This window comes from Thunnus thynnus, chromosome 12 (assembly GCF_963924715.1).
Source record: "Thunnus thynnus chromosome 12, fThuThy2.1, whole genome shotgun sequence".
NCBI lineage: Eukaryota > Metazoa > Chordata > Actinopteri > Scombriformes > Scombridae > Thunnus > Thunnus thynnus.
This window is the reverse complement of record NC_089528.1, coordinates 917,459-945,430: the sequence shown is the minus strand read 5'-3', so window position 1 is coordinate 945,430 and position 27,972 is coordinate 917,459. Positions and strand designations below refer to the sequence as shown.

At 41.7% G+C, this 27,972-nt stretch overlaps 2 protein-coding genes and 1 long non-coding RNA gene across 5 annotated transcripts in view; 1 reads left to right on the top strand and 2 right to left on the bottom strand.

Moving 5' to 3' along the window:
* LOC137193554 (tissue factor-like) overlaps nucleotides 1-27,379 on the top strand; it is a 39,097-nt gene extending 11,718 nt beyond the window's left edge. The window contains exons 6-7 of one of the 3 annotated variants that reach the window (XM_067604764.1): nucleotides 12,598-12,748; nucleotides 26,440-27,379. In XM_067604764.1, coding sequence (XP_067460865.1) covers nucleotides 12,598-12,748; nucleotides 26,440-26,588 — 300 coding nt within the window. In that variant the 3' untranslated portion in view covers nucleotides 26,589-27,379. Of the gene's footprint in view, nucleotides 1-11,322; nucleotides 12,749-26,439 lie in introns of those variants that run through there. The other 2 variants (XM_067604766.1, XM_067604765.1) reach the window with 2 other exon arrangements.
* Nucleotides 3,930-9,074, bottom strand: LOC137193553 (uncharacterized). Its single transcript, XM_067604763.1, has 2 exons — nucleotides 4,166-9,074; nucleotides 3,930-4,000 (listed from the first exon to the last, which is right to left on the bottom strand). Exon 1 carries the CDS (start codon nucleotides 9,015-9,017, stop codon nucleotides 4,542-4,544), a length of 4,476 nt encoding a protein of 1,491 aa, XP_067460864.1. The 5' UTR covers nucleotides 9,018-9,074; the 3' UTR covers nucleotides 3,930-4,000; nucleotides 4,166-4,541.
* On the bottom strand, nucleotides 10,048-10,853 carry LOC137193555 (uncharacterized). The gene is made up of 2 exons (XR_010930844.1): nucleotides 10,658-10,853; nucleotides 10,048-10,492 (listed from the first exon to the last, which is right to left on the bottom strand). It is a non-coding gene; the product is annotated as an uncharacterized lncRNA (long non-coding RNA).
* Nucleotides 27,380-27,972: the final 593 nt, after the last annotated feature.

Genomic DNA, 27,972 nt, shown 5'->3' with positions numbered 1-27,972 from the left:
CTCCACTGTTACGTCTATCAGCAGGTCTCATCGAAGGGAGTCACATCCACCTGCTACATGATGCACATTTCCTTCACATCACTCCTGGAATTGGGGGTGTTCCCCAGAGATAAAGCTGAGCTACTGACACAAACAAAGTGCTTACAAGGGACTCTCCATAACCTGTTGTTCCCCTTCTCCTTTCCACAAAGTTAGGTTGTAAAAAATAGGCAAAAATGAAAAGTGCAAAACAAGACTCCTTTGAAGTTCCTCCCTACATGTTACATGCTGTACTGTCTCTGTGTTATGGGTGTATAAATAGGTAAAGGTCTGCCCACAATGAGGCGATGAGTAAAGTTTTAGCTCAGTAATCAGCGCAGTTGTCTATGATCTGGGAGACTCCAGTTCAAGACCCGGTGTGGGGACCTCCTTTGTAAGGTAGTTTATTCATGAGCACTTATTGTAACACTTTCAATTTCTAAAATTTAAATCGTAATAAAAACAAAAACAGGATTTTCAAGCCTCTTCCCACTTTTATTTGAATACAAATAGTTTTTCTGCCTCCACAAATACAGATACAAATACAAATACTGGGCTCTCTGCACATCCCAAGTAGAAAGTCACACAACTGATTAACAACTGCTTTCTCAAGGATATTAGAGAGAAAGGGAAGGTTAGATACAAGTCTGTAGTTGGCTAAATGCCTGAATCAAGAGTAGGCTTTTTAAGAAGAGGTTTAATTACAGCTGCTTGAAAGGACTGTGCTACATAGCCTGTTGATAAAGACAGATTGATAATATCTAGTAAAGAAGTACTAACTAAAGGTCAGACTTCCTTAAGCAGCCTTGCTGGGATTGATTCTAAGAGACATGTTGATTATTTAGATGAAGAAATTGTTGAAGTTGGTTCAGTAAGGTCGATTGGAGAAAAACAGTCTAAATATATATCAGGTATTCCACCTGTTTCTAAGTTTCCTGTGTTTGGGGATAAATTGGTGGCTGTTGAGGGCAGGAGTTAATTCATTTTGTCTCTAATATTTAGAATTTTATCATTAAAGAAGCTCATGAATTCATTACCACTGAAAGATATGGGAATACATGGATCAATAGAGTTATGACTCTGTCAGCCAGGGCAAAGTGCTGTAAAGGAACCTGGGGCTGTTTTTATTCTCCTCTATTACTGATGAGTACTAGAAGGCATTACAAAGGGCCTTCCTATATGTTTTAAGAATATTTTGCCAGACTAAGCGAGATTCTTCCAGTGTGATGGAACGCCATATACTTTCAAGTTTTTTCAATGTTTGCTTTAATTTTTGGGGGTTCGAGAGTTATACCATGGTGCTTATCTCTTTTGTTTTATTATATTCTTTTTTAGCAGGATTATGGAGTCAAGTGTCATTTGCAGTGAGCCTGCAGCACTATCAACAAAATGATCAGTTTGGGAGGGACTAAAATTAGCATAGGCATCCTCTGTTGTATTGTGATATGGCATTAAACTCAATGCTGATGGAATCACTTCCTTGAAATTAGCTACAGCACTATCAGATAAACATCTAGTGAAGACATTTTTTCTTTCTTTTCTAATGGCTTGTAGTCCAGTAACAGAAATTCAAGAGTTATTAAGTAATGGTCTGATAAAATTGGATTTTGTGGAAAGACTATTAAATGTTCAGTTTCGATGCCATATGTCAGAACAAGGTCAAGGGTGTGGTTAAAACAGTGAGTGAGTTTATTTACATGTTTGGGTTAATTCTCTAGGAGGAGTTGGTTAAAATACAATGTCTACAAATAGCAAAAACTGTGCAAAAATTGCACAGTATATTCAAAATGGCCGACTTCCTATTGGAATTAGGGTATGGCTCCAGAGGCTTTTTTGTGCATCTGGACATGATACATGTGCCTACCAAATTTTGTTCATCTACATTACATTTAACGGTGGGGGCTTTTAATTTTAAATTTTACAGGGGGCGCCCTTGATCCATTTTAGAACACCCAGGCCAAAAACCCATATCCAATATCACGTTTCACCAATTCTGATGGATGTGCTAAGCTTCATGAGTTTTCAAAGATTCTTGGCACCTCAGAAATGTCAAACGTAATTAGGGGTGCTATAGAGCTGCCGTGTCACACAAGCCCATTTGAGATAACAAATCAAAGTACTTACTCATTCGAACAGGCGTGCAAAGTTTTGTGAGTTTTCAAGCATGTTTAGCCCCTCAAAAAAATTGTTTCATTGTGAAGAAGAAGAAGAAAAAGAAGAAGGATTCTCTCAGATACGATAGGACCTTTGCATCATTTGATACTTGGGCCCTAATTACAAGAGGGCCTTCACACTGTTTGGTGCAAAATCAGATGATGTTTGTCCTATAAGGATGACTTCCTGTTGTCAATAGGTAGCACTATGAGTATGATCCAATATTGACATGTAGATGTGGTCAGGCTGGGACTCTTATCAAGCATGAGAAATTTTGTACAGGTTAGCCAATGTACATTCAAGTTACAACAACTTCCTGCTTCATCGAGAAACACTGAAGTTCACCACATCGCCACATCAAGGGCATTCGATGAAAAGTCAAGTTTTGATAACTTTTCATTGCAAAGTTCTTTAGATGACACTATCCCGATCTGAAGTCTCTTGGCTTAAGTCTGTAGGAGGAGTTTGTTAAAATACAACACCTACAAATGGCAAAACCTGGAGTAGAGTGAGTTAGAGTTAGACCAGAGTTAGTTAGTGAGTGGAGTTAAACCAGTTTGTTTTGCAATGACGATACATCGAAATTCGCTGTGTCACCATGGCAACAGTGTTACATGAAAACTCACGGTCTTCACAATATATCATCATCAAGGTCTTAGGGCTTTTCTGACCAGATTTGAAGTGTGTGGTGTGTTCAACCGGCAAGGCAGAGGTCATAAAAGAACAGCACCTGTAACTTCCTCTTGCCAGTAGGTGGCGCTATGACTATGAGTCTGGACTGACATGTAGATGCATTCAGGTTGGCACTCTTATCAAGTGTGAGAAATTTGGGGCAGATTGGACAATGTATGTTTAAGTTATAACAACTTCCTGTTTCATGAACAGCAAAGTTTGCCATGTCGCCATGGCAACAGTGTTAATTGAAAACTTTAATAACTTTTAATTGCAAACATCTTTAGATGACACTGACCAAATTTAAAGTCTGTCAGGTTAAATCTCTAGGAGGAGTTTATTAAAACACAAGGTCTGCAAATGGCAACAATTGTGCAAAAATTGCAAATTAAATTCAAAATGGCTGACTTCCTGTTGGATTTAGGGTATGGCTCACAGGAGGCTTTATGTTTGTCTGGCCATGATACATGTCCCTACCAAATTACGCTGATGTATGACAATTTTGAGGGAGGGGCTTCAAATTTGAAATTTTCTAGGGGTTGCCCTTGAGCCATTTTTCCATGCCCATGGCCAAGACCCATAACATTTTTCACAACTTCTGACATATGTACAAAGTTTTGTAAGTTGAGAGCACGTTTAGCCCCTCAAAAATGCATTTCTTTTGGACTGTTCGGTGCTCGGGCCCTCGGGCAGCGGTAGTATTGCTACTGTAGATTTATTTTCACGGCTCTGAATTTTCAGGATTATCTGACACTGTGTGAATGGGTAAAATATTATTTCTGGTGTGCAGTAGTGGTGCTGGTGATGACTCATTGGAAATTATGTATACATTTGATGAACTATGTGTCATTTAAGCCTCACTTCCTGTTGCACGTAGGCAATACTACATAAGTGTCCACTATGTAGCATTAGAGAACACCCACTAATTATACGTCATGTTGCTATATATCATGTGTAGACCCCACCATGTTGATAGGAATTATCAATTGGATGATGTTTGTCACATAAGGCTGACTTCCTGTTGCCATTATGACTATGACTCAATGTGAGCATGTAAATGTGTTCAGGCCTGTTGTAGCATACCCCACCGAAAGATGGTCTGACACTTGAACTGATGATTTTAGGTTTAATGACAATCCCAAAACCAACGTAAGAGCTGGGTACAAATCACAAAACAAACAATATATTAGCCACCTTACATAGCTTAACATTAGCTCGTATTAAGCTAAAGCTAACTCAATTAGTTAAACAAACCGTAATATAACGTTACGTAAATTACTTTAAGAACTAACCACACATTAATATTACACTAAATGCTAACCTTGTGCCTCTTCGGGGGGTGCTAAAACATTGCATTTTTCCTTCTTAGTTCTTTCATCTTACTGTTTATCTTTACTGTTTATCTTTACTGTTGCGTGAAGCAGGACCTGGGCGAGTACCAGAATGCCACCTTCAAAATAAAAGCCCTTCTAATCAAAATAGGAAATAAGGCACTACAAACCTGAAACAGATCAAATATGTAATAAAAAACATATTGTAACAAAATGATGTTCAACAGGGCTATCTTTTCTTTAGAGCTAAGACATAAATTGGGTTATTTACACTCCCACCAAAATTATGAATGTTTCATAATAAATGATATGAACTATGAATAATTTTCACATTAGGAATGATAATGTTTGCTTACAGTCATGGGCTTAAGAAGCCTCTAACAACAGAACTAACTTCTGCACTGGTCGCTCTAATATAGAACGTGTACCAAGGCGTTCACCCTTCTTGTTCAGTCTTTTATCTCCTACTGAGATTTTCACTCTCCTTACAAGTCCATCTTTACCACTGACAGTCTCTAAGACTCTTGCGAGTCTCCATTCACTTCTGGGCAACAGTTCATCAATGTCCATCACTACATCACCCACTTGTATATTTCTCATTGGCATGTGCCATCGTTGCCTTGTGGTGATGTTGTGAAGATACTCCCGTTTCCAGCGGCTCCAAAACTGCTCTGCCAGATATTGTACACGCCGCCATCTTTTCACTCCGTACAAGTCCTCTCTGGGGAATGTGCCAGGGGGAGGCAGTGCTATGCTGGATTTCATATTGATCAGATGATTGGGGGTGAGTGGCTCCAGGCTATCAGGGCTATTTAAGTTATCCACGGTGAGAGGTCGGCTGTTGACTATAGCCATGGCTTCATAAAGTAGAGTCCGTAATGAGGCATCGTTGAGTCTGCCATGAGAAAGTGATAGAGTGGAGTTCAGGACACTCCTGACGGTCTTTATCTGGCGCTCCCACACGCCGCCTGCATGACTGGAGTGGGGTGCGTTCATGACAAAGTCACACTGCTTTTGTGACAGAAATGTACAGAGTCTCTGTGTGTCGAGCTCCTGCAGAGCTGCCTTGAATTCATTCTTTGCGCCAACAAAGTTAGTGCCTTGGTCGCACTGGATTTGACGGACTGCACCTCGAACAGCAATGAAGCATCGCAGGCCGTTGATGAAAGCATCGGTGGACATATCGTCTAGCATCTCCATGTGGACGGCCCGTGAGCAAAAGCAGGTAAAGAGCAGGCCATATCGCTTATGCTGTTTTCTTCCCTCTGTAGTAACAAAAGGACCAAAACAGTCCATACCACAATATGTGAATGGTGGGGAGGGCTCTACACGTTCTGTAGGTAGGTCACTCATTCTTTGGCCCTCTGCAGGTCTCCTAAGCTTACGGCAAGTCACACACTGACGAATGTATGAAGCAACTGCTCGGCTCATACCAGGGATCCAATAGCCATTGGATCTGATTTCATTTGTGGTGAAGCCTTTTCCCTGATGTTTTGTCTTTTCGTGGTTGTGAGCTATTATTAGTTTTGTCACATGATGCTCTTTGGGGATGACAATCGGGTGTTTGAATGAGTCAGCAAGGGATGAGTGGCGGAGTCTTCCCCCAACCTTGAGGATACCGTCCGTGTCTAGAAAAACATCAAGGCGGTGCAGTTTGTTGCAATGTGGTAATTGACTTCCTTTGTTTAACAGCTGGATTTCCTTCTCATATGCTTGACTTTGCAGGTCTTGGATTATGACACGTTCAGCACTTTCCTGTTCACTCACTGTAGAATGAACACATGATTTGATTTTCTTAGCCCGTCGCAGAAGGCGGGCCACAGCCTCGGTGGCTCGGGACCATGATGAGAACTTGGACAGACGGTCGGCAAGACTCACTGGTTCTGTGGTCTTTGTTTGCAGTGTTTGTGACCTTTTGATTTCTGGATCTCCTACGCTTAGGTCCGGTATTACATCCCTAGGTGCAGGTATTTCCTTTTCCCAGAGGAACATGGGACCAGTAAACCAGTTGGATGTGAGCAGTTCATTTACAGTTTTTCCCCGGGATGCGCTATCCGCTGGATTCTTATCTGTGGGGACACAAAGCCATTGCTGGGGACTTGTGCTATGGCGGATCTTCTGGACCAGGTTGGCGACAAAAGTGTGAAAGCGCCGTGCATCATTATTTATGTAGCCTAAGACTACCTTTGAGTCTGTCCAGAAGTACTCTTTCCCATCAGCATAACCAAGTTCCTCTCTAAGCATATTGCTGATGGTGACTGAAACCACTGCTGCAGTTAATTCAAGCCTTGGTATTGTAGTCAACTTTGTGGGAGAAACACGGGCCTTTCCTATCACAAGAGAACAGTGAATCTCTCCTCTTTGGTTTCTGACTCTCAGATAAGAGCATTGTCCGTATCCACTGGCGCTCGCATCTGAAAAGTGATGCAACTCTGTATCTATGACCTCTCCAAAATTGGCAGGTACATAACATCGAGCTATGTTTACTTTCTGCAGGTTGGCAAAGTCGTGACGCCAGCTCTCCCACCGTGGCTTCAGCATCTCTGGTAGGGGGTCATCCCAACCAATACCTTGGTGACACATTTCCTGTAAGATCCTCTTTCCTTTGAGAACATAAGGCGCAAGGAAGCCGAGGGGGTCATATATGGAGGCAACAGTAGACAGTATGCCTCTACGTGTCGCTGGTTGGTCTTTCAAGGTGTTGTTGAATCTGAAACTGTCCCCCTCTATGCTCCAGTGAATCCCTAGTGCTCGCTCCAGTGGTATAACGTTGAAGGTCAAATCTTTTGTCTTAGCATCTATCGCACATTCTGACGAGGGTACACTCTGTAGAACAGCATGGTTGTTTGACACAAATTTATGAAGACGGAGACCACCTTTGGCACATATCTCTCTTGCCTCGTGTGCCAACTGAATGGCCTTTTCCACTGTGTCTGTACTTGTGACTCCATCATCCACATAAAAGTCTCTGGTGATGAACTGGGATCCTGTTGGATGTGAAAGACTGTTTTCCTTGGCTAGATATTTCAGGCCATAGTTCGCACAGCCAGGGGATGACACAGCACCGAAAAGATGTACCTTCATTCGGTATTCCTGAGGTTGTGTGTTTGTATCTCCATCTTTCCACCACAGGAAACGCAGGTAGTTGCGGTCATCCTCTTGGACATGGAACTGGTGAAACATTTTCTCTATGTCACACATGAGAGCTATGGGATGCTGTCTGAACCGTATGAGGACGCCCGTTAGGTTGTTTATCATGTCTGGCCCTGGAAGAAGGTGTTCGTTGAGGCTTGTGCCGGCGTGCTTTGCAGAACAGTCGAACACGACACGCAGTTTTTCAGGCTTTTTAGGGTGGTAGATGCCATGATGGGGAATGTACCATCGTTCACCGGGAGTTCCATCTTCGCATACCTCCTCAACATCACCTCTCTCAATGATTTCTTTCATGTATGTTGTGTAGTCTCTTTTATATTTCTCATCCCTGTAGAACTTCCGTCGTAGATGACTGAGCCTGATTTCAGCGAGTTTCCTGTTGTCAGGTAAGTGTGGCCGTTGCTTAAAGGGCAGAGGCATCTCATAATGTCCCTGGTCATTTTTCCTTATGCCTTCATTTAGTTTGCTCAGGAAAAGAAGATCCTCTTGTGAGACAGTCTTGTCGTCTCTTTTAGTGTCCTTAAAGTCCGACTCCAGGACACTTATCACATCCATCGGTGTTACTGGAGGGAGTTCCTTTACTGTGACTCTGTGACACAGACTAGAGTCTGTTTCATCAACGCATGGTGTTGAGCAGCCAACAATGCTCCACCCCAAATCTGTAAGAATGGCATAGGGCTCGTTGTCTTTTCCTGTTAATACCTGTCTGGGGGTTAGTGCTCTCGGACAGTTGTATCCAATTAGGAGTCCTACATCACAGCTAAGGAGAGGTGGCACCTTATCGGTGATTGCTGTTAAGTGAGGCCATCTCTTTGCTGTTTCATGAGTGGGTATATGGTCACGGTTCCCAGGAATGCAGTCTTTTGTATACGAAGGAGGAAGGTCGATGTGAAAGCATGAGTTGTAGCCTCTCACACGGAGTCCAGCCACCCTTTGACTCTTCATGATCATGCTCTCTCCGAGCATAGTGGTAAATTTCAGTTTCACCGGGTGGGAATCTGTTTGTAATTCATTACTTATTCCATTGTCGATGAAGGTGCTGTCACTTTGAGTGTCTAATAATGCATAGACAAGCTGTTCCTTAGATGGGTTTGTAGCAGAGGACACCCATACAGGGACGATCATGGAAGTGCTGCATGACTGACCCCCTCTAGTGACATTGAGTGCCATGGCTGCTGTGGTTTCGTTTACTATGTTTGAAGCTGTGTTCACATTAGCTACAAGCCCTTCTCTACCTTCACGTCCTCTGTAGTTCTCATCATGGAGACAGGTAGGATGTCTTCCCTTGCATATATCACAAGTGTGGCGGTGACGACATTCCTTGGCAGTGTGACCGGGTTTCACACATCCGTAACACAGCTTATTGTCCTTCACATGTTTTCGCCGCTCCTCCAGAGACTTTTCCATAAAGTCTGCGCACTTTGGGAGTTGATGCTTGTCATCTTTGCACCACATGCAGGGGATTCTTGATTTTCCACTGCTTGATACTGATTTAACACTGTTTATGGCAGTTTGAGTGTTGAAGACATTGGCTTTGCTTCCCTTTACTTCCTTTGTGTTTCTTTTGTCCTGGAATGAGTTACAAGAGTGAAGAGCATGTAGGGAAGTGACTGGATTGCATGCTATCTCTGCTTCTACTGAGACAAAGTTAGCGAAATCCTCAAAGGTGGGAAACTCCTTACCTCCCATGAGGGCTGTTGTGACCTGACGATTCCAACGGGATGCTAACCAGTCAGGAACTTTCTGTATCAGCTTTTGGTTTTCTTCACAGTCACTTAATATTTCTAGACCCTTCACATGAGGCATGGCTTGCAGGCAGGCATTTAGGAAGTCTGAGAATGTTCTTAATCCTTCTGCATCCTTTGACTGTATTTTTGGCCATTTTGCCAGCTTGTCCCTGAAAGCTCGTTGGATGACAAATGGCTGACCGTAGCGTTGGTTGAGCTTATTCCATGCATCTCTGTATGCCTCATCATCGTTTCGATAAAAGGTGCCTTCAAGACATTTGTGAGCGGGGCCACTGACGTGCTTCTTCAGGTAATAAAGTTTATCAGCTGAAGAAATATCTTTTCTGTCTACAAGTGACTTGAATGAAGCCTTCCATTCAATGTAGTGGATTGGATCTCCACTAAACACTGTGGGCATTGGCATCGGGAGTCTGTTTATGGCTATGCTGTCTTGAATTGCTTGGGCCAGATAGGACACATCTGTAGGGGATGCTGGTGCGACAGTGTGAGGGTTTTGGTGGTATACAGGGGGGCTCTGTTTAATTTCTCTGTCATAGATATCCAGTCTGGCACGAACTGCCTCCATGTCCCTTTCTGCTTGTAGACGCTCTAATTCAGACCTCTGCATGTCTAATTCCTTCCTATGGTGCTCCTCCATTATTCTTATTTTTTCCTTTTGCTTTCTTTCTTCTTGCATTACTTTGTATTGAGCCTCCCTTGCAGCTAGCTCTGCGGCTGCATCAGCCCTTTTTGCAGCTATGCTTGTTGATTCAGAGTGGTGACTGGCACCTGACAGAGATTGTAAGCTCATTGTAAGCTCTCATGAGTCCATCTTTTCCTTTTTCAATGGTGTCTGCCATTGCAGCCAATTCTGTTTCTGATATGTCTTTCTTTAAATTTTCTTTGGATTTTCTGATTTGAATTTTCCATTGTTCATACATGCTGAGCAGTCTTTTTTCCTTTTTACTCAATTCCTCCTTTTGGTAGGCGAGCATTTTCTCTGTGGGCACACTAGGACGTTCTGAACGACGTGGTAATGTTAACCCATCAGTGTCATCCATTTTGTGTTGAAGCTCAGCTAGTCGTTTTTCTCTGCTTTCAATTGTCTCCTTTAATTCCTGCCTTGATACGTCTTTATTTTCCTCTTGATGTAGTAAGCTCCTACTTTCCTGTATTTCCGTTTGTAGCTTGTGTATCTGTTCCTTTATGTCATCCATTTTGAGCGTAGTCGTATTCCTTAACGTCTCCTTTGACCATACCGTTCAGTGCTGCCACTTGCTGCTCTGTGTGCCGTGCCGTCGTATCGTGGATTACATAGGCAGCATGGTGTAGCAGGTACAGGCGAAGCTCTTACTGTAGCATACCCCACCGAAAGATGGTCTGACACTTGAACTGATGATTTTAGGTTTAATGACAATCCCAAAACCAACGTAAGAGCTGGGTACAAATCACAAAACAAACAATATATTAGCCACCTTACATAGCTTAACATTAGCTCGTATTAAGCTAAAGCTAACTCAATTAGTTAAACAAACCGTAATATAACGTTACGTAAATTACTTTAAGAACTAACCACACATTAATATTACACTAAATGCTAACCTTGTGCCTCTTCGGGGGGTGCTAAAACATTGCATTTTTCCTTCTTAGTTCTTTCATCTTACTGTTTATCTTTACTGTTTATCTTTACTGTTGCGTGAAGCAGGACCTGGGCGAGTACCAGAATGCCACCTTCAAAATAAAAGCCCTTCTAATCAAAATAGGAAATAAGGCACTACAAACCTGAAACAGATCAAATATGTAATAAAAAACATATTGTAACAAAATGATGTTCAACAGGGCTATCTTTTCTTTAGAGCTAAGACATAAATTGGGTTATTTACACCTGTACTCTTATCAAACATGAGAAATCTGGGGCAGATTGGACAATGTAAAGTAAAGTTACAGCAACTTCCTGTTTAATGCCCTGAACATGTTTTGGGCAAACTTCACCGGCAAGCCACGCCTAGGGCATTCAATGAAAACTAAAAAGCTGCAACATTGCAAAGGTTTTTATATGTCACCTACCAAATTTGAAGTTGTTTGGGTTAAATCTCTGGGAGGAGTTTGTTAAAGTATAACACCTGTCAATGGCTTCACTTTATGAAAAAAATGCAAAGTAGATTCAAAATAGTGGACTGACTGTTGGATTTAGGGTATGGCAAGAGGCTTTTTTAAAGTCTGGAGATGGTCTGCCTACCAAATTTTCTACCTTTGACGTTTTCTAGGAGGCACCTTTGAGCCATTTTGCCACACCCATGCCCAAGACCCATATCCAATGTCAAGTTTCGCCACTTCTGATGCATGTGCAGAGTTTTGTGAGTTTTCAAGCATTCCTAGCACCTCAAAAATGCTAAAAGTAATTAGGGGGCACTATAGAACTGATGTGCCATGCCCAAGCCCAGTTGTGATATTAATCACAATATTTACTAGTTTGAACATAGGTGCAAAGTTTCATGAGTTTTCACGCATCCAAAGGCATAAAACGTGTTCAAAATGGCTGACTTCCTGTCTAGTGAAAACAAATGTATAAATATGTTTTATGACCAGCATCATGAGAGCAATGAACCCACCAAGTTTCATGAACATCCAAGCAACTTTATCCCAACCTGGCCATGCATTTGGGGGCCTACTGGCTGCACCTGAGCCCAATCACTGCAGAACAGTTCTGCCGTGCAAACAACTTCCAGCATGTTTTTCAAAATACAATCTTTCATCTCTGAGTGACTATTTTTCAAAATTACAAAATTCTACCTCATTTTCCAAAACACATCTCATTTTAATCTCTTTTATCTCTAAATAGTTATACATAAGCCAATCTTATTTCCATGTTTGTCTACAGTTGACCTTAGAATATGGGTTTACCATACTATTTATAAAGTATTGTATTCATGATCATTTTTTTCTTTTATAAGGAATGAATAATTGTATTCAGTAAAAACCTATTTGGAAAGATCATTGTAAACATGAATCACTTCTGAAATAAAAGGAACAATATCAACAGTAAAAATCTTAAGGAAGCAAACAATGACAAACTTCACATATTGACATGCTTAAGAATTCAAAATATGTATACATACTTTGAAAAGAAAATATTAACTTTAAAAATGTAAATTTTAAATGCATTCATGTACAGTGACTATAAGATTGTTACTACTTACTACTTACTTACTTACAGTATATGTATATATATACTTACTTACTTACAGTATATATAAGATCCAGTATTGTCTTTGAAAAACAGACACATGTGGAAGGCCGTTCAATGTTAAGGTATAAACACTGAAAATAAAAAAAGGTTCATACTAAAATAGAGCAGCATCACAATCTGGTTTGATATCAGAAATATACTTAGATTTGTCTTTTCAATTTTCATTTTTTACTATATAAATGCAGTAGTCACATCAAGAATTTCTGAGCGTCTAAATGTCAGAATGGTGAGTTAGATAGATGTATAGATGTTTAAGTGAGTGTTTGTTATATTTCCTATTTTTACCGGGCAGAGAGACATCATATCTAACTCCAGTATAGCAGAGGTGTCGGGGCTGGATGCAGGACAGAGTTACTGCTTCATGGTGGCAGCTTTCATCCCCTCCAGACCCAAAAACTCCCAGCAGGGAGCCTGGAGCATCCAGCAATGTACACCTGGACAAGGTACACACACACACTGTATACACTACACAGGGTATGGGCATCTGAATGGACACATAATGGTCAGTACAAGGTAATAATGTGACCTTTCTTTGATCCCTGAGATGACTATGTTTTAGTTTTTGTAGTCCAGGTGCTGGATAAATAGCCAAAAACAGTAGAAATACTGTACTGTACTCTCAGGTCATGAGTTCTGCTTGTGGCTTTTATGGATGGTGCTTTTGTCTGGTGTGCTTAAAAAAATGTCCCCAAAGTATGTTGTTAGTTTTGTTTACATTCAGTGTATATCACCCAAACACACTGGGCCTGACAAACAAGATTAAAGCATTTCTTACCTTGTAAAACATCTGCAAAGCCATTTTTAAATTTTTTTTAAATTGTTTGAATCCAGGTACAATTACACCATCATGTTTTATGCGCATGTTAAGTTTGTGTATAACAAAACCATGGAGTGGCTTAACCAGGTTGGAAAAGTTGGAAAAGACATATGAAAGTACTAAAGATGCAATAAAGGCTGATGGCAACAGATTTTTTGAATACACCTTGACATTGTAGTGCACATTTTTTCATCTCTGTAGATGAAGTATTCATGGTATGCCACTCAAAGTAACACAACTCCAAGTCAAAATGAAAGCCCAAAAAATGAAGAACACATGCTACACATGGATCAGGAAAAAAATCATCCATTTTCTCTGTAGTTTCTGAACTCTAGTATTCCTGCCAATGGTTTTGCAGCAATGTGCCAACAAAGGCAGGGAAAAAGAAGACTACAAGCTAATAAACTTGGATGTACTAAAATCTGCTTTTCAAATAATTTATGAGGACTGAAATGAATTCCACACATTTGTTAGACCTTAAGAATGAACACAGTGAATTTTGGTGGCCCTATTTTCTTGTAACGAGGCACAGGCACAGACACAAGTATTAATCCCTGGCACAGGTGCATGTGGGTGTGACCAACACCATAGGCCCTATTTTCGTGAACCCAGCACTGCAGCACAGATCACTGTCAAGTGCGCCCTGTGCAGCGTGCTGCGGGCACCTTTGGTATTTTCATGGCCAGGTGCACTAGTGGCACACTTGGTTACCACTTCTGGACCCATGAAGAGACAGCTAACATTAGCTAGACCCTCCTCCTTTGTATAATGCAGGACGAACACAGAGCACTAACAACAGGCAACAAACGCTGATCATTTTATGGCAGGCTGTGAGGTTAAATTATTGTATATATGTTGTTTTTTTTAATGATTGATAGTTTAAAAAATGTGTATATTGTGTAAATACAGTAAGATTTTTAGTTCTCTATAGAACGTACTACAGAGTATTGTACAGGAACAAGTCATGGAAACGCAGCAGGAAAACATTCAGTGGGCTTTATTTTTGACAATTTTGTCTTTTCTTAAATTAAATACAAACTACAGTACTTTATAATACTGTAATACAGTATCAATACGGTACATTAGAATATTGCTGTAAAGAAAACAAAAAAAGTATTGTAAATTCTCTAATGCAGTAAAAATCGACTATGCACAAAACAACTCTAACAAACAAAAAACAGACTTTACTCTCATACTGTCAGTTGCATTTGGCTACAAGTTCTTGTCAACATCACATTTAATGTTGCCTCTTGCCAAACACACTGAATGAATGAATGTAGTCACTGAATGCTGTTTGTGTGAAAACAATTCAAATGTGTCACAGTTTGGTCCATAATTGTTGCTGTTGTGTTGACTTTATGAGGAGTTTTGAAGAGTTTCTGAACTAATATTTTTATTCCTGATAAAGGAAGACAGACTTGTTTTCCTATTTCAATTCCACAGAGACATGGGGTAGTGTCTCACCCAAGACCTACACAAACTGACATCTTAGCCCAAGTGGGGGTCTGACAACATGACACCAACCAGAATCGAACAATGTGTCAAAATTCTTGGAAAAGCCAGATGGCAAACTAAATTATCACCTGAACTAAAAGCATAAATGACCTTTGGGATAATCTGAACTAGAGAAAGGACCAGATAACTCCACACAAACAGGAACTCTGGACTGTTAAGACTCTTTTTGGGTCTCACTTATCTACACATGGACTGTTGTAAATTTGTAGTACATTCCTGAATGACTTAACACTGGTAGATTCCCTTTTAGCCCTTTCTTTAAGCCAATGCCTGAATTAATGTGAAGCAAGGACCTGAGCATTACTTGAATCATTGTTAAAATATTAAAATTCAATTTTATTATATTTTTCATCATGTGACAACATTGCCCCCTGTTGACTTTTATAGCAAAGTCTTTTTACGGTATATGAACTGCATTTAATTTTTAAGTTTAAAATCACCTAAACTGTTTAACCTTTTTGCATGTACTACAAGTATTAGCCAAATTATATTTTGATCGTTAAATTAGACAAGTCGTATTGAATGTTTTTATATTATGAAGTAAGAGTTATGTTGAATTTACGTTTGAATCCAGGTAATACTGAACGTTTAATCTAGTCGCTACAGAAATGTTATGTTTCCAATCACCTAATTGTTGTTTTAATTTTACTTCCTTATATTAGTATACTCAATAGTTATATTAATCAGGAATGGTATGCTGAATGAGGAATTAAGAAATGCTGCTAAACTTTGTTTTCTGAATAGTCTTACAGTAAACTGATATCTACAATTTTGACATGAAGGTGGGCCATAAAGACGCTTTCAGTGTAATTATGTGCGTAAACCCTAAGTTTAATTCCCTAAGAGGAAGGATTAGTAAATCATAACTCAGTAACACCACATTTTTCAATTAAGAACAAAGAAAATTAATATTCATTAGAACTTTGGCGTGAGAAAGTTTTCAACACGCCCAAGACTTCAGAAACTGATAAAAAGCCAAAAGGCATCTCCCATTCCTTTGTGCTCAACCAAAATAATGGTTCTCGCCAGCAAGAGAGTCAGAGCAGCTAGAGAGAGAAAGACGATGCTTGAGCGGGACTTCTGCTCACAGCAGCTACAAAGATCTCTCCAGGACACAGTCCTTCTTAAAAAACCTTACTCATTTTCCCCATCTCTTGGCAGAACTTAAAGTTCCTGTTATCATTTGAAGGCCTTACTATTCTTTGGTTTTATTATTCTCATCATCATATATTATTAAGGTGTTAATAAATGTCTTAATTCATCTTAAGAAGTTATTGTTGTGGTTTCCTTTGAGCACAGCAGACAGAGTTTTGAAACAAACTTACAATTAATTTGAGACTGATCAATTAAACATATGTGTTCCCTTCAACAAAAGAATGGTGCCCCACGAGTTGAGATATTAATAACAAAAGCAGATAATGCTACAGTCATAACCAAAAATTGTAAAAGGAAATATGAGTCAAACATGAATTAAAAAGTTTGTCTTATTTCAGGGAGGTTTATATGGGCACATGTTCACCAAATAAAATGACAAAGTACTGTGGAAAAGAAGTGCGCCAAGCTTTCAACTTGCTCTGAGTGACTCATTCTTTGCACCCAGATTGCAGTGCACTACTGGATTGAAAATCACCACACCCTTAACTCTGCGCCATCCCGCACTGTGGCTCATGGCGAGTCACCGAGATACTAAACTGATGCAGTCGAGGAAATTACCTGATTGCGCCACAGGAAAGTAGTAGTCTGCCAGTGCAGAGAGTTAGCTGTAGCTTAAGTGTCTTCTCTCACACTCTCAATATCTTACGTGGTGTCAGAAGTTACGGAAATCTGTCATGCACAGAAGAGGTAAAGCCATGGCTACCACACAGTCTGAGCATCCGAAAATAGATTGGGATGCCAGTGATTAATCAAGAGTTCGAGAGACTCCGAAGTCATGTAGTATTTGTATTTGACGGTCCTCGGGGCAGTTGGCTAAACAACATGCAGGCTGGCTGGGAACATGGATCGGTGAGCAAGGCAGAGAGATATACAAAATGCTAGGCTGGGGTGAAAGAGAGAAAGAAGACCTGGAAAAAGTGCTGCACAAGTTTGCTAGTTATATCAGATCAAGAAAAAACAAAAGACTAGCTAGGCATCACTGCAAACAAAGGAAACAATGTGTGTCTGAGAGTTTTGACCACTCTATGAAAGATTTGAGGCTACTGCTAATGGATTGTGAATATGCTGATCTGGACAATGATAATTTATGCTGTTGGAGTCCATGAAAAGCGTTTGCACGAAAGACTGCTTGATAAAGGTGAAAACCTAACGTTGGCTAAAGCAATAGAAATTCCCCAGCAATATGAAATGTCACAAAAACCAACAGTGACAGCAACAGTGACAACACAGCATCAGATAAGAAAATACACAATCCAGAATATCCAAGCACATCAATCACAGACCAGTACCAAGCCAATGAAAAAAAAACTGTCCAAGATGTAGTAAACACCCCCAACACAGCTGGAATAAAGAAGTGCCAAAGGCTCTGTATGCTCCTATTGCCACAAATCACTGGCTGTTTGTCAAAAATGTGCAGTCAACACAGTGTATGTAGAGGCAGACTCAATCCCCTGTAGCAATACTAGCAAGTGACAAATGGGCAGTATACATCTCATTAGGATAGATACCGGTGCAAGGTGCAATATACTAATGCTGGACAGTTATCGGAGACTCATGCGCTCAGGCAAGCTGAAATGCTCTACAAGACACCTATAGATACCTATTCAAAGTCTCACTGGTCTGAGACCAGTCACAGCAGTGAATCTGCTGGTGAAATACAAGAACCGTGATGCAAATACAGAATTTGAAATTGTGGAGATACCTCAGGAAAATGTGCTCAATGGAGCTACAGTTAAGACCTAGCCTCGATTGTTCATTTGGATGCTCTGCAGAACACTACTGACAGACACAAAGTGGACACTGTAAATGACATCACAAGCACAAAAGGTTCCAGAAGGCCTGGATGATTGAGTTAGCTTGTGTAAAAGGAACTCTGCCAGGTAAATACACAATAAAAATTGACGCTGATGCAAAAGATGTAGTGCATCCTGTGCGTAGGCAATCAGCAACCAGCAACCAGCAGCACTAATTTCCATGAAATGGAGGAAAATGGCTACATCACCAAAATACACCAACCTACAGAGTGGGTTCCATGGTGGCAGTCGTGCATGTGGAGAAGATCAGGATTTGCATAGATCCCAGCGATCTTAACAAAGTCATAGAACTACACATTACACAATTCACACAGTAGAGGATTTCTCCAGTTCAAACTGAATTAAGCCTCATCCTTCCTCACAACCTTCAACACACCCATAGGGAAGTTCAGATGGCACAGGCTTCCATTTAGACTTATATGTGTCTGAAATTTTCCAGCACATCATGAATGAAATGCTCGAGGGCATTAATGGAGCAACAGCCATAATGGATGATATTCTGATTGCAGTACACAGAGACGCAGTATGATGGAATCCAGTACAAAGTCATACAGAGAGCCACAAGCTACAATGTGAAACTGAACTTCAATAAGTGACATGTGCACCAAGCTGAAGTGTCTTATATTGGACATTCATTGACTGCCAATGGTCTGAAACCAGACTCGGGGAAAGTGGAAGCAGTTTGGTGCATGGCAGCATCAACTGACAAAGATGGAATCCGCTGTTTCCAGGGTTTCGTGACATATCTTTCAAATTTCATTCCAAACTTTAGCAAAGGAGATGCCCCACTATCTGCAGCTCCTCAAAAGCAATGTTGAGTTTACATGGCAGTCAGCACAGCAGCAAGATTTTGAGGGGCTCAAAAACTGTGCACACATCCTCCAGTGCTCCAATGTTATGATTCAACTGAGCATGTGGAAATATTCTGTGATGCCAGCAGTTACGGTCTTGGTGGTCATTGACAGATCCTGAAAAAGGATATATACAAGTTGAAAAGGAGATGCTAACAATTGTCCATGCATGTATCAAGTTTCATTACTACATATTTGGTAAACATGTTACAATCTACAATGACCACAAGCCACTCGAGGATATGACAGTGGTATGACCTCACTGTTGAGTGCAGGAGGGGAAAGGACATGGAGCTGCCAGACACATTGTCAACAGCATAGCTGAGTGATAGTGCTCCAGAGATGGATGGCTTAGAGTGCGTGTCCGTGCTCAGCTACATTTCAGTGACCAGAAGTATATGGAACTACATTAACACAAAAGACGAGTTACGCCTTCTCCAAAAGACTATTCAGCAGAGCTGGCAAGATCACAGGTGAGAGCTTCCCCTTCCTGTTCAGCCATACTGGGACTCAAGAAGCCAGTTAGTTGTTTCTGATGGTGTATACGGCAAAGGAGTTTAAACTCCTCTGTGAAAACTACGGCATTCTTCACCAGATTATTGACTCTAACTCAACATTAACAAAAGAAATTCATTTTTTTAAATATTGGGGGCAGTATTGTCATATGTTAGCTTTAAAGCTTTCATCTGCAGTCCCTTACAAATAAAACATATAACAGCATAACAACAAACAGTACAAAGCAAAATACAAACAGGACATTTTATACAAAGCTATACACAATAGCACATCACATACACCCACAATGTCGACTAGAAATTAATAATGTAAACTTGTCAAATTAAAAGCAAGATTATTTGAGATTATATGAGAAGACCATGAGATGAAATCACACAACTATCAAAGTTATACAATTCTTCTTGTATTTACATGACAAATAACATTACATAACTTGCATAATGATTAGACATTTCATTGACATGAAATTCAGGTTTGGCTCTGATTTGCAGGGGTTCTTCACAAAAGTCAGGAATGTGACTTAGAGTTTATGACTCTGGTCTGGTAAGATAAGATGCCCAAAAGGGTAGAGTTCTCTGTTCATGTTTATTGAGTTGTTGATCTTTCTCCTGGTTCAAATAACCCCAGAGGTCATTTATGCTTTTAGTTCAGGCCATAACTCAGTTATTGGTCGGAAATGATTTCTCAGGAGGTCTGTTCTTTTGGTACTGGTAGGAGAGTGTTTGGTTATTAGTAATAATTAATAATTATCATAGATAATTATGAATTATGAAATCAAGATATTGTTAATATTAATCAATAATTCGGGCACCAACTGTTAAAGAACCTAACGGGAGGGACACAACTTTCAGATCTGTGAGGAGCATGGTTGGTTATTAGCAATAATCATCAGAGATAATTATTAATTATAAAATTAATAGAATTATTAATATGAATTAACTAATATGGGGCACCACTCGGAAACCGGGACCAATAACCAAAAAAGGTAGTCTTCTACATAAGCAAACACAAACAGCTATGTACAGGATTGAACACATACAGGTGAAAGCGTGTGTGTGTGTGTGTGTGTGACAAGATGGTGACATGATCTGGCGTGATGACGTCGTTTGGGACGCAGACGTGACTAGAGGAGGAAGTCACGTCTCGCGAGAACCAAATGGCGGAAGTGACGGCGGTGTCTTGGTTAGATAATAGCAAGACAGCGTCGCCTGGTGGACGGTGTCTTGCACTCACCCAATTCTGTGGAAAACACACGTGTCTGATGGCGGATAAGGCTGGACAGAACCACACTTTGTCCAACGTTATCTGACCGTCAGATGTATAAGAAGATGTGTGTGTATACATGCGTGTGTACGCGCTTGTGTGTGGTTTAGTCGCAAGAGAGGGAAGAAAGAGGAGGGATGCAACCGTGAGGGGGAGAGAAGCTGTTCCTTTGTCCACAGAGAGCGTGCATAAGGACGGCAATCTGTAACACACGTATGGTTTCTGATTGACAAAGCAACTTATTTTCTCACTCAAGGTGGCACAAACACAGGACAGTCTAGCATGGTGAACACAACTAAACAGGCAGCAAACTTTAAATATTCCGCAGAGTGTGGCAGAACAAATAGACTTGGCGGTCCATCAATCGATACAACAAAACAATAGCCATAAAGCTTAAAAAGCTAAAAGCTAACAACAGCACTGAAGCTGAAACTAACACACTATAACCCTGTCTCTGCCCAGACTTAAGCCTCTTACTGGGTTGCTTCAGAAAGTGAGCAAGGTGTGTGTTAAGTCCTTCTTTCGGTCTGGCTCAGTTTCTTGGCTAGGATGCTGACGGGGGCTGTCCTTGCGCTATCGGCATGGTTTTACGGCAAGCTGCTCCTCGGTGGTGTGGTGGAGAAAACAGCAGTCGACTCAGTTGAAGAAGAGTGGGGCAGAGAAGTTATCTGCATCTTCCTGAAGAAAATCCTTTTCTTCCTTCTGCAGGGAAAATGAGAGCGCTGGTTGCAGCAGCGGTCTCTCTTGGATCCAGGGATGGTGTTTGGGTGAACACGGTGAAGTCTTGTCTCGTCCAGCGAGGGGAGAGACTTCTAGTCGGTGGGGAAAACAAGTGGGTGGGGTACCCCCTTTAGTGAAGCTAGCTCACGGCGGGACAGACTTCCCCCCAGCTCGGTTCACAATGAATGCATGTTTCTCTGTCTGTCCTCAGGTTTTAAAGGGACAGTGATGTCACGGCTGTGTCATCATGACACTCCTTTGTGCAGGAGCGTCTCTGCACTCCTGACTGTTTGTTGGGACCATTTTCTGTTTAGCACCTAGGTGCGAAATTGCAAAGCATCATTGGAAATGGAGTCTGTGAGCAGCATTTTGGCGCTGTTCCTTTGTTTCAGGGGAACAAAGGAAAAGAGGCTCCTTGTGGCCAGGACTCAGAGTTTACATGTAGGCCTTTGTTTGTGTGACCCCATGGTTGAGGCCCAACATCCACCCTTTGGTCTGAAGAGTGGGGTGCTGGCCACAATCTTCAGAGTAAACCAAGGGCCGAAACGTCCCTGTGGGTTGGAAGTAACCTGGTGGTTACACAGTCCATGTGCTCCTGAGACAGGTGGGAGGCTGGAACATACCGTATATTCCTGAGAACAAGAAAGGGTTGAAACAGTCCATATAGCGCATAGTTCAGAGTTCACAGAGGCTTGTCTGGGCAGCTACTGAGGCAAAGTCTGAGGCAAAGTCTGGCTAGTTACAGAGGCAGAGTCTGGGCAGTGTTCTAACAAATATCTGTACATTCAGTATTAACAAACACAATCCTTTTGCTGCTCTTTGGTTATCACCAATAACACAACACAAAGTCATGATAGAAAAGAAAAGGAAAAAGGAGAGGTGGTTAGGTTAATAGGCTCACTCCTGAAAGAGGTTGGGGTTAGCCAGAAGAGTGGCACAGACTGATGGGCTGGATGGGAAGGAGGGAATCCAGTCTGGCCCGTGTGTGTTGAATGTACCTGTGAGGTGTGTGAATCCTAGTTGTAACTGGATTGTAAGTGCAATGCAAAAACTATATGTCGGATGTGTCTGTGAAGGTTGCATAACAGTAGTAGTAGATCTAAGGACTTAGTCTAACTTACCTACTCACCTATGTTACACCTGACATCAAACCTGACACAGTATCTAAGGCATGCAAAGGTTATGGGGAAAACAAACTACAAACTGACAGTGACCATGGTACCGGAGGGAGTGGTAGTAAGCATTAGTGCATGCTGAGGTTGTGGGTACAGTACACTACACCTAACTGGAGGGGACGCTACTACGATGGCTCCACCCCCTTTCGGTGTGGAGGCTGCTCTATGCATCTATGGAGTGGAAAGAGCTGAAGAAGTGGTTTTGGTCATCACCCCTGTGGTTTCGTTTCCCACCCCACTGATGAGGTGGTTGGCACCTGGGAGGTCCTGTTCTGCCGTCCATCTTGACACGAGGCATCTTGTTGCCTTCCAGAGCTAGGTTGGCATTTCCTGAGGTGTGGATCCACAGGACTCCAGCATCTCTTCTTGCCCCCTAGCAGGTCGAATGCTACCTGGGTAAGTTACCTCACCCAGGTAGCATTCAACTTGGAGATAGTCATCGATGTCTGAATCTTGACTATCTGAGTCGAAGCAGTCAACGTCATTTGGGAGGGACTCGAGCTTTCAAGTGCGCAAGCATTGGCATAGATGTGGTGGCGGACTGTCTGCAACATCAGAGACTCCAGAGTCACTCAGGCGGTGCGTGATCCTCCCCCCTTCGATCTGGACATGAGGGGATGTGGTTGAGGATTGAGGGGGGTGCACCCTTGGAATGTGGGGCACCTGCATCCATGGGGTGGGCTGATGGAGGCACTTGGCAGTTGTCTGGACTGTTGAGGTCGGAGACTGCACCACCAGGGATTGCTGGGCTACTAGACCTGGTGGACTGGGGTCATCTGCTCCTTTACCTGTAGGGCTTCTCTGGGCAGGCTTCGGCTGGTCGCACTGGGAGGAGGGACCTCTTTGAGGTCAGGAACATCACTTGGCTCCTGGGTGGCCATGTCGGCAGCGATGCTCATGTGTCCGGTCTGACCCTCTTTGTGACTGTCCTCGGCTCTGGTCTAAACAGACTGGATCTGTGGGTGCAGGGTTCTGTTGGCATCCTGCAACCACAGTATCTCCGTAGTGCCTACCAGTCTTAACGCAGCCTGCGATTCTCCTCTAGTACAGCCTGGTAGCTGTGTGGCAGCTGGCTCAGCTGTGCTTGGTGCTCTGCGGTTAGCAGCTGTGCTTGGCGCTCTGCGGCTAGCAGCTGGGTTCTGCGCTGATGGAGGTGAAACATCTCGCCAAACAGGTCTGGGATGGTGCGCCTGGGCTTCCCGGCTGGGTTGTAGGCATACTCAAACATTCCCTGAAATAAATAATCACAGTCGCTAATACTGTAGCAGTTGAGAGTCTCCTGTTCCTCTATGGAGAGGTGGAGGAGGGCAGCGACGACATCCTGCATGTCTTAGTCATCTGGCCTCTGGGGAGCTATGGCTCCAGCCACGTGGGATGACTGGTGGACTCATTGTACTTGTAGTAAATGCACAGTACATGGTGGCTCTAACAATATGTTGTGGTACAACTGCTAATGCTGCAAGAATGCACAGGTGAGAGATAGACCTGTGACTTACACAGTTGGTTACTCAAAAGTGCAACCTATCTTGCCCTGACAGGACCCTAATGGTGACTCTAGCACCTAGGTGAGTAACAACCAGTTAGTGCTTATGCTAATTACTCTACAACATATCCTATTAGGATGTTAGTGAGGTGGCTTCAGCACTTCTGGTGAGTAATAGCTGGTTATTGTGTTAGGGGGCTAAACAACCAGCATGCAAAATGCTAACAACTCTCTGCTAACACAACCACTAGTGCACACTGTATATAATACACTAGCACACTGTACATGCTTGGCAGAGCCTTAGAGAAGTCAAAATTTCAAAAATTGAAATTTTCGAAAAATTATTAATAATCGTGTATAAATATTGCAAAAAAGGCTGATATCAGAGGAGCCTCACATGGGATGGCACCAATTTGTTGGGCCTTGGCTACAAGTTTGGCTATCAGCAATAATTAATGATTATCAGGATAATTATTAATTATTAAAATCAATAAAATTATTAATAAGAATTTATAATAACAGGGCACCACCCTGGACTCAGGGAAAAAGATAGCCAATTCAGTCTTAAAATTTACTAATCTATCAATTTGGAACTTTGATCAATAATTTACCTAATAACTATAAACAAAATCACCATATCAATAGCTAGGTATGGTTGAAGGATTTTGGAGTTCTTCACAGAGCAGAGGTTGGCAAAACTCATTTTTGTGCAACATTAAAACAGACAACAGGTATATCCAAAAGCATTTATTTAACAAAAAGGTAAAAGAGCAAAACACACAGTATTAATCTAGCTAAGTGTACCTATATACAAGTGTACGTGTGTGAGTGTGGCAAGATGGCTGCAGTCACCTGGTGACTGAGCACATGGCATGCAGACAACATGGCTGACAAAGGGAAGCAGAGGGACAAAAGGCCAGACCATATGGTGTCTTGAACCGCATGTGCTGCCTGAACCAAAGTTGCAAAGCTAGGTTTTAAACCTCTTAACTGTGTGGTTCTCTATTCAAGGCCAATTGGTTTAGGCTAAAGGTGCCAGGTTAGGAAGAGGTTAGTTGCATGCAAGGCCTAGTTACTGGATGTAACATGTGTTAAGCATGCTAACATTAACCTAGTGGTGTGGCTATGCAATAACCTGACTATGAACAACAAGGACATCACAATAATAGTTCAGTGAATAACCTTAGCCAAATCAATACATGTACAGTACATTGATTAAGTTAAACATTCTTGCTTAGCCGTGCTATGCTTCACTATATGTTGCTAGGCTATGCCCAGTTGTTACCAAGTCCCTGAAGAAAGAGATGCTTTGTGGCGTGCTGCTTCTTAGCTGGCAATCTGTGGTGGAGTCAGGCTGAGAGGAGTTTGGCTCCACGGAATGATGCAGCCTTTGCTGGGTAGACAGTGCTTCAGTTGTGCAGGTCAGAGGGCCCAGTCACTCCTTTGTAAAGTCTTTACAGAGTTAGCGGCAAGCTAACTCTGTTTTGTGGCTCCTATACTTGTTAAATCAGCCAGCAGACTTGTGTGGTAGCTGCTGGCACTAGAAAACTTAGTTTCTGAATCTTAGGCAGGCTCTCGTGTCTTCTGCCATAAAGAAAAGAGTTCTGTGTGTGTCTGCTGTAAGCAGACCACACAAGAGAGTGGAGAGCTGCTCCAGCAGAGAACTACTCCAGCAGCAGCCATGAGGAGAAAGAGGGAGAGAAGAGGGGGTTCTCTGGTTTTGTTAAGCTGGTTCCATGGGTGGAGATTCACACCTTAGGTGTGAGCAACCAAGGGCTCAGTTTTCTTAGTCTTGAAACATCTGGTCAGCTAGTGAGACCCAACAATTCAATCTCCATTTTGTCACAGTGTTTAAGTTTGGGGTCCAGGGGTGAGGCCTTCTCCATGTCTCTCAGTTTGAAATTAAAGAAAGGATGTTATATCCATGAATTATCTATGAATCATCCAAGGTGTCATACAATGAGGCCACATTGTGTTCCAGCATAGAAAGACTGTACACATTGCATGGGGGTAGGGGGTTGCGGGGTGTTAATAGAGTCCACTTTGCTAATTTCCGTCCTGGTGCCTCTCGCAGGTTAATCTGTCCATGGTCAGATGGCCTATTTTCATTCCCAGGGCATCGAATATTAATGTTTTGTCATGCCCCTCGGCATCTGATACCAATGCACAAGGCACCCTTTAGTGTCTGTACGAGACGCACTGGGCTTTCAGCTAACTCCAATGTAAACCCATCCATGCCATGAGACTGATGACATCTATATACGGTGACGTTTTCCTTTTAAGGAGGAGGCAGGTTGAGCGGATGGCTTGATAGTTAGATGCAAAAAGTGGACTTTGCTGCAGGACGCCACTGTTTGCTTCCCACTTCCAACCATAGGTATCATGTTTCCAACCACAACCTGAGACAGCTTTTTGTTGTGGTGTTTACTGTTGCCATGATGTTTCAAGTAATCATTTTAACCCAAACCATGATCTTTCCTTAAACCTAACCAAGTGTTTTTTGTGCCTAAACCTAACCAAGTGGTTTTTGTGCCTAAACCTAACCAAACCACACCAGTTACTCTGAACGTGTAATACTGCCACCAATGGGTCTACATTGAATTTGGGTGAAAGCCCGGTGTGTCGCTATACAGACACCAGAGAGTTATGTGTCTGCATAAGACACCAGAGGGCGTGACAAAGCATCGGTATTTGACCAACATGTTGGGTCAGCAGAGATATGCTTTTGCATCCACAATAATGTGGTCAAAACCTCAATAGTGTACCTTAAAGTGTAACATGAGCCAGATCCCTCTGATTAACTCTGACCCTCACTGTCCCTCCAGGGTTGAGTCTTGGAGCGTTGGTAGGTGGACTCTTCATCCTGCTCATAATCCTCCTCATCATCGTCACCACGACCATCTTTTGCTGCAGATGCTGCCGACAAAGAAACAAAGCCCTCCAAACATCTCAGTCATCATCTACAGTTGTTTAGTCTATGACTGTGTGTGTGTGTGTGTGTGGGAGGGGGGTGGGGTCTTTCAAACACAAGGAGCTGGTCTTCCTTTAGTTGTCCTGTCTGGAAGACATTATTTTAGATTTCTATGCTCTACAGTATCTTTACAGCATATTTTAGTCAATAGTTTTTCTATTTGATATTATATTTCACCGTAGAAGGGAACATATGTAGCTAGCTCTTACCAATTAAGTATAATTCTGCTTAACATGAAATACCAGCTGCGTCTTCTAAGACCCTACCTGTGCATTTTAGCCTGTGTGTTTGAATGGGCTGCACAGACCCATGCCATACATAAAGAGGTTGGAAGGTTTAGAACTTAGAACTGGAGTAGTTTTGTTAGAAGTTCACTAAGAACATATGAAATGTAATTTTGTCAACCCAGTAGATTGTGCAAGGGCAGATTAAATGTTTAAAATTCCCTCACACCTTTACTAACAAATCCATCTAACCCAGTTTGACCCTCAAACTGTTTTTTAACATATTTTTCTTAAATATATTATATATATTATTCCTCAAAGTTCTGTCACGACCACAACCAGTAACTACTAAGTAAATAAAGCTCTTTAGTAACATCTAGTGGCCACGCTTTGAAACCACAAATTACATCTACAAACTCGTCTCTACAAATCTATATTCAGCTATATTTTTATCCTGATGTGATATAACTCTTTATGTTTGATTATTGTGTTGTATTTTTTGTGTAAGAAATAAACTTTTGTTGATCAAAATGATTTAAAAGCAATAAAAGACAAAAATGAAACATTTCAGCACCAGACCCTGTTATTGTCTTCTTTGAGCAGTCACCAGTGATGTGATGTGATGTAATGCAATGCTACAAAGTAAGATCTTCAACCTGCTTCCTCACTCTTCAAAGTTTTTCTCCTCTGTGCTATGACTGCAAATGCAGTGATCAAAACCTTGCCCTGTTTGCAAAACAGACAGTAAGAGAAGGTTTCATCTGTGGGTCTTCTGCTCATATTATTCTCAAACTTGTTACATAACATCAGTACTCTATCTTCTGCCATAATATACACGTCTTTCCTTAGTGAAAGTGAGATTTGTGTGGCAATATTGCAGTAGGTGTGATGTGATTGCAAATCAATGGTCTGATGTAAATGACAGGCAACATATTAAGTACACAAACTGCCTAAAAACATTTAGATTGTCTTATTTTCAGTTATAAATTATTCATCACTAAATGAGCTTTGAACTTGGGAACATGATTTGATGCAGTGTGTGGAGAGGAAGTTTGTGGTTGTTTTTTTCATTCTAAGGGGAATGTTGGGTCTTTATACAGTCTATACCTGCTCTTTATGAAAAGTGCCTTTAGATTGCTTCTGTTGGGATTTGATGCTATATT

What these genes read in the sequence shown, in the direction of transcription:
- LOC137193553 (XM_067604763.1), bottom strand. Translation starts at nt 9,017, where the DNA reads ATGGGAGGTAAGGAGTTTCCCACCTTTGAGGATTTCGCTAACTTTGTC.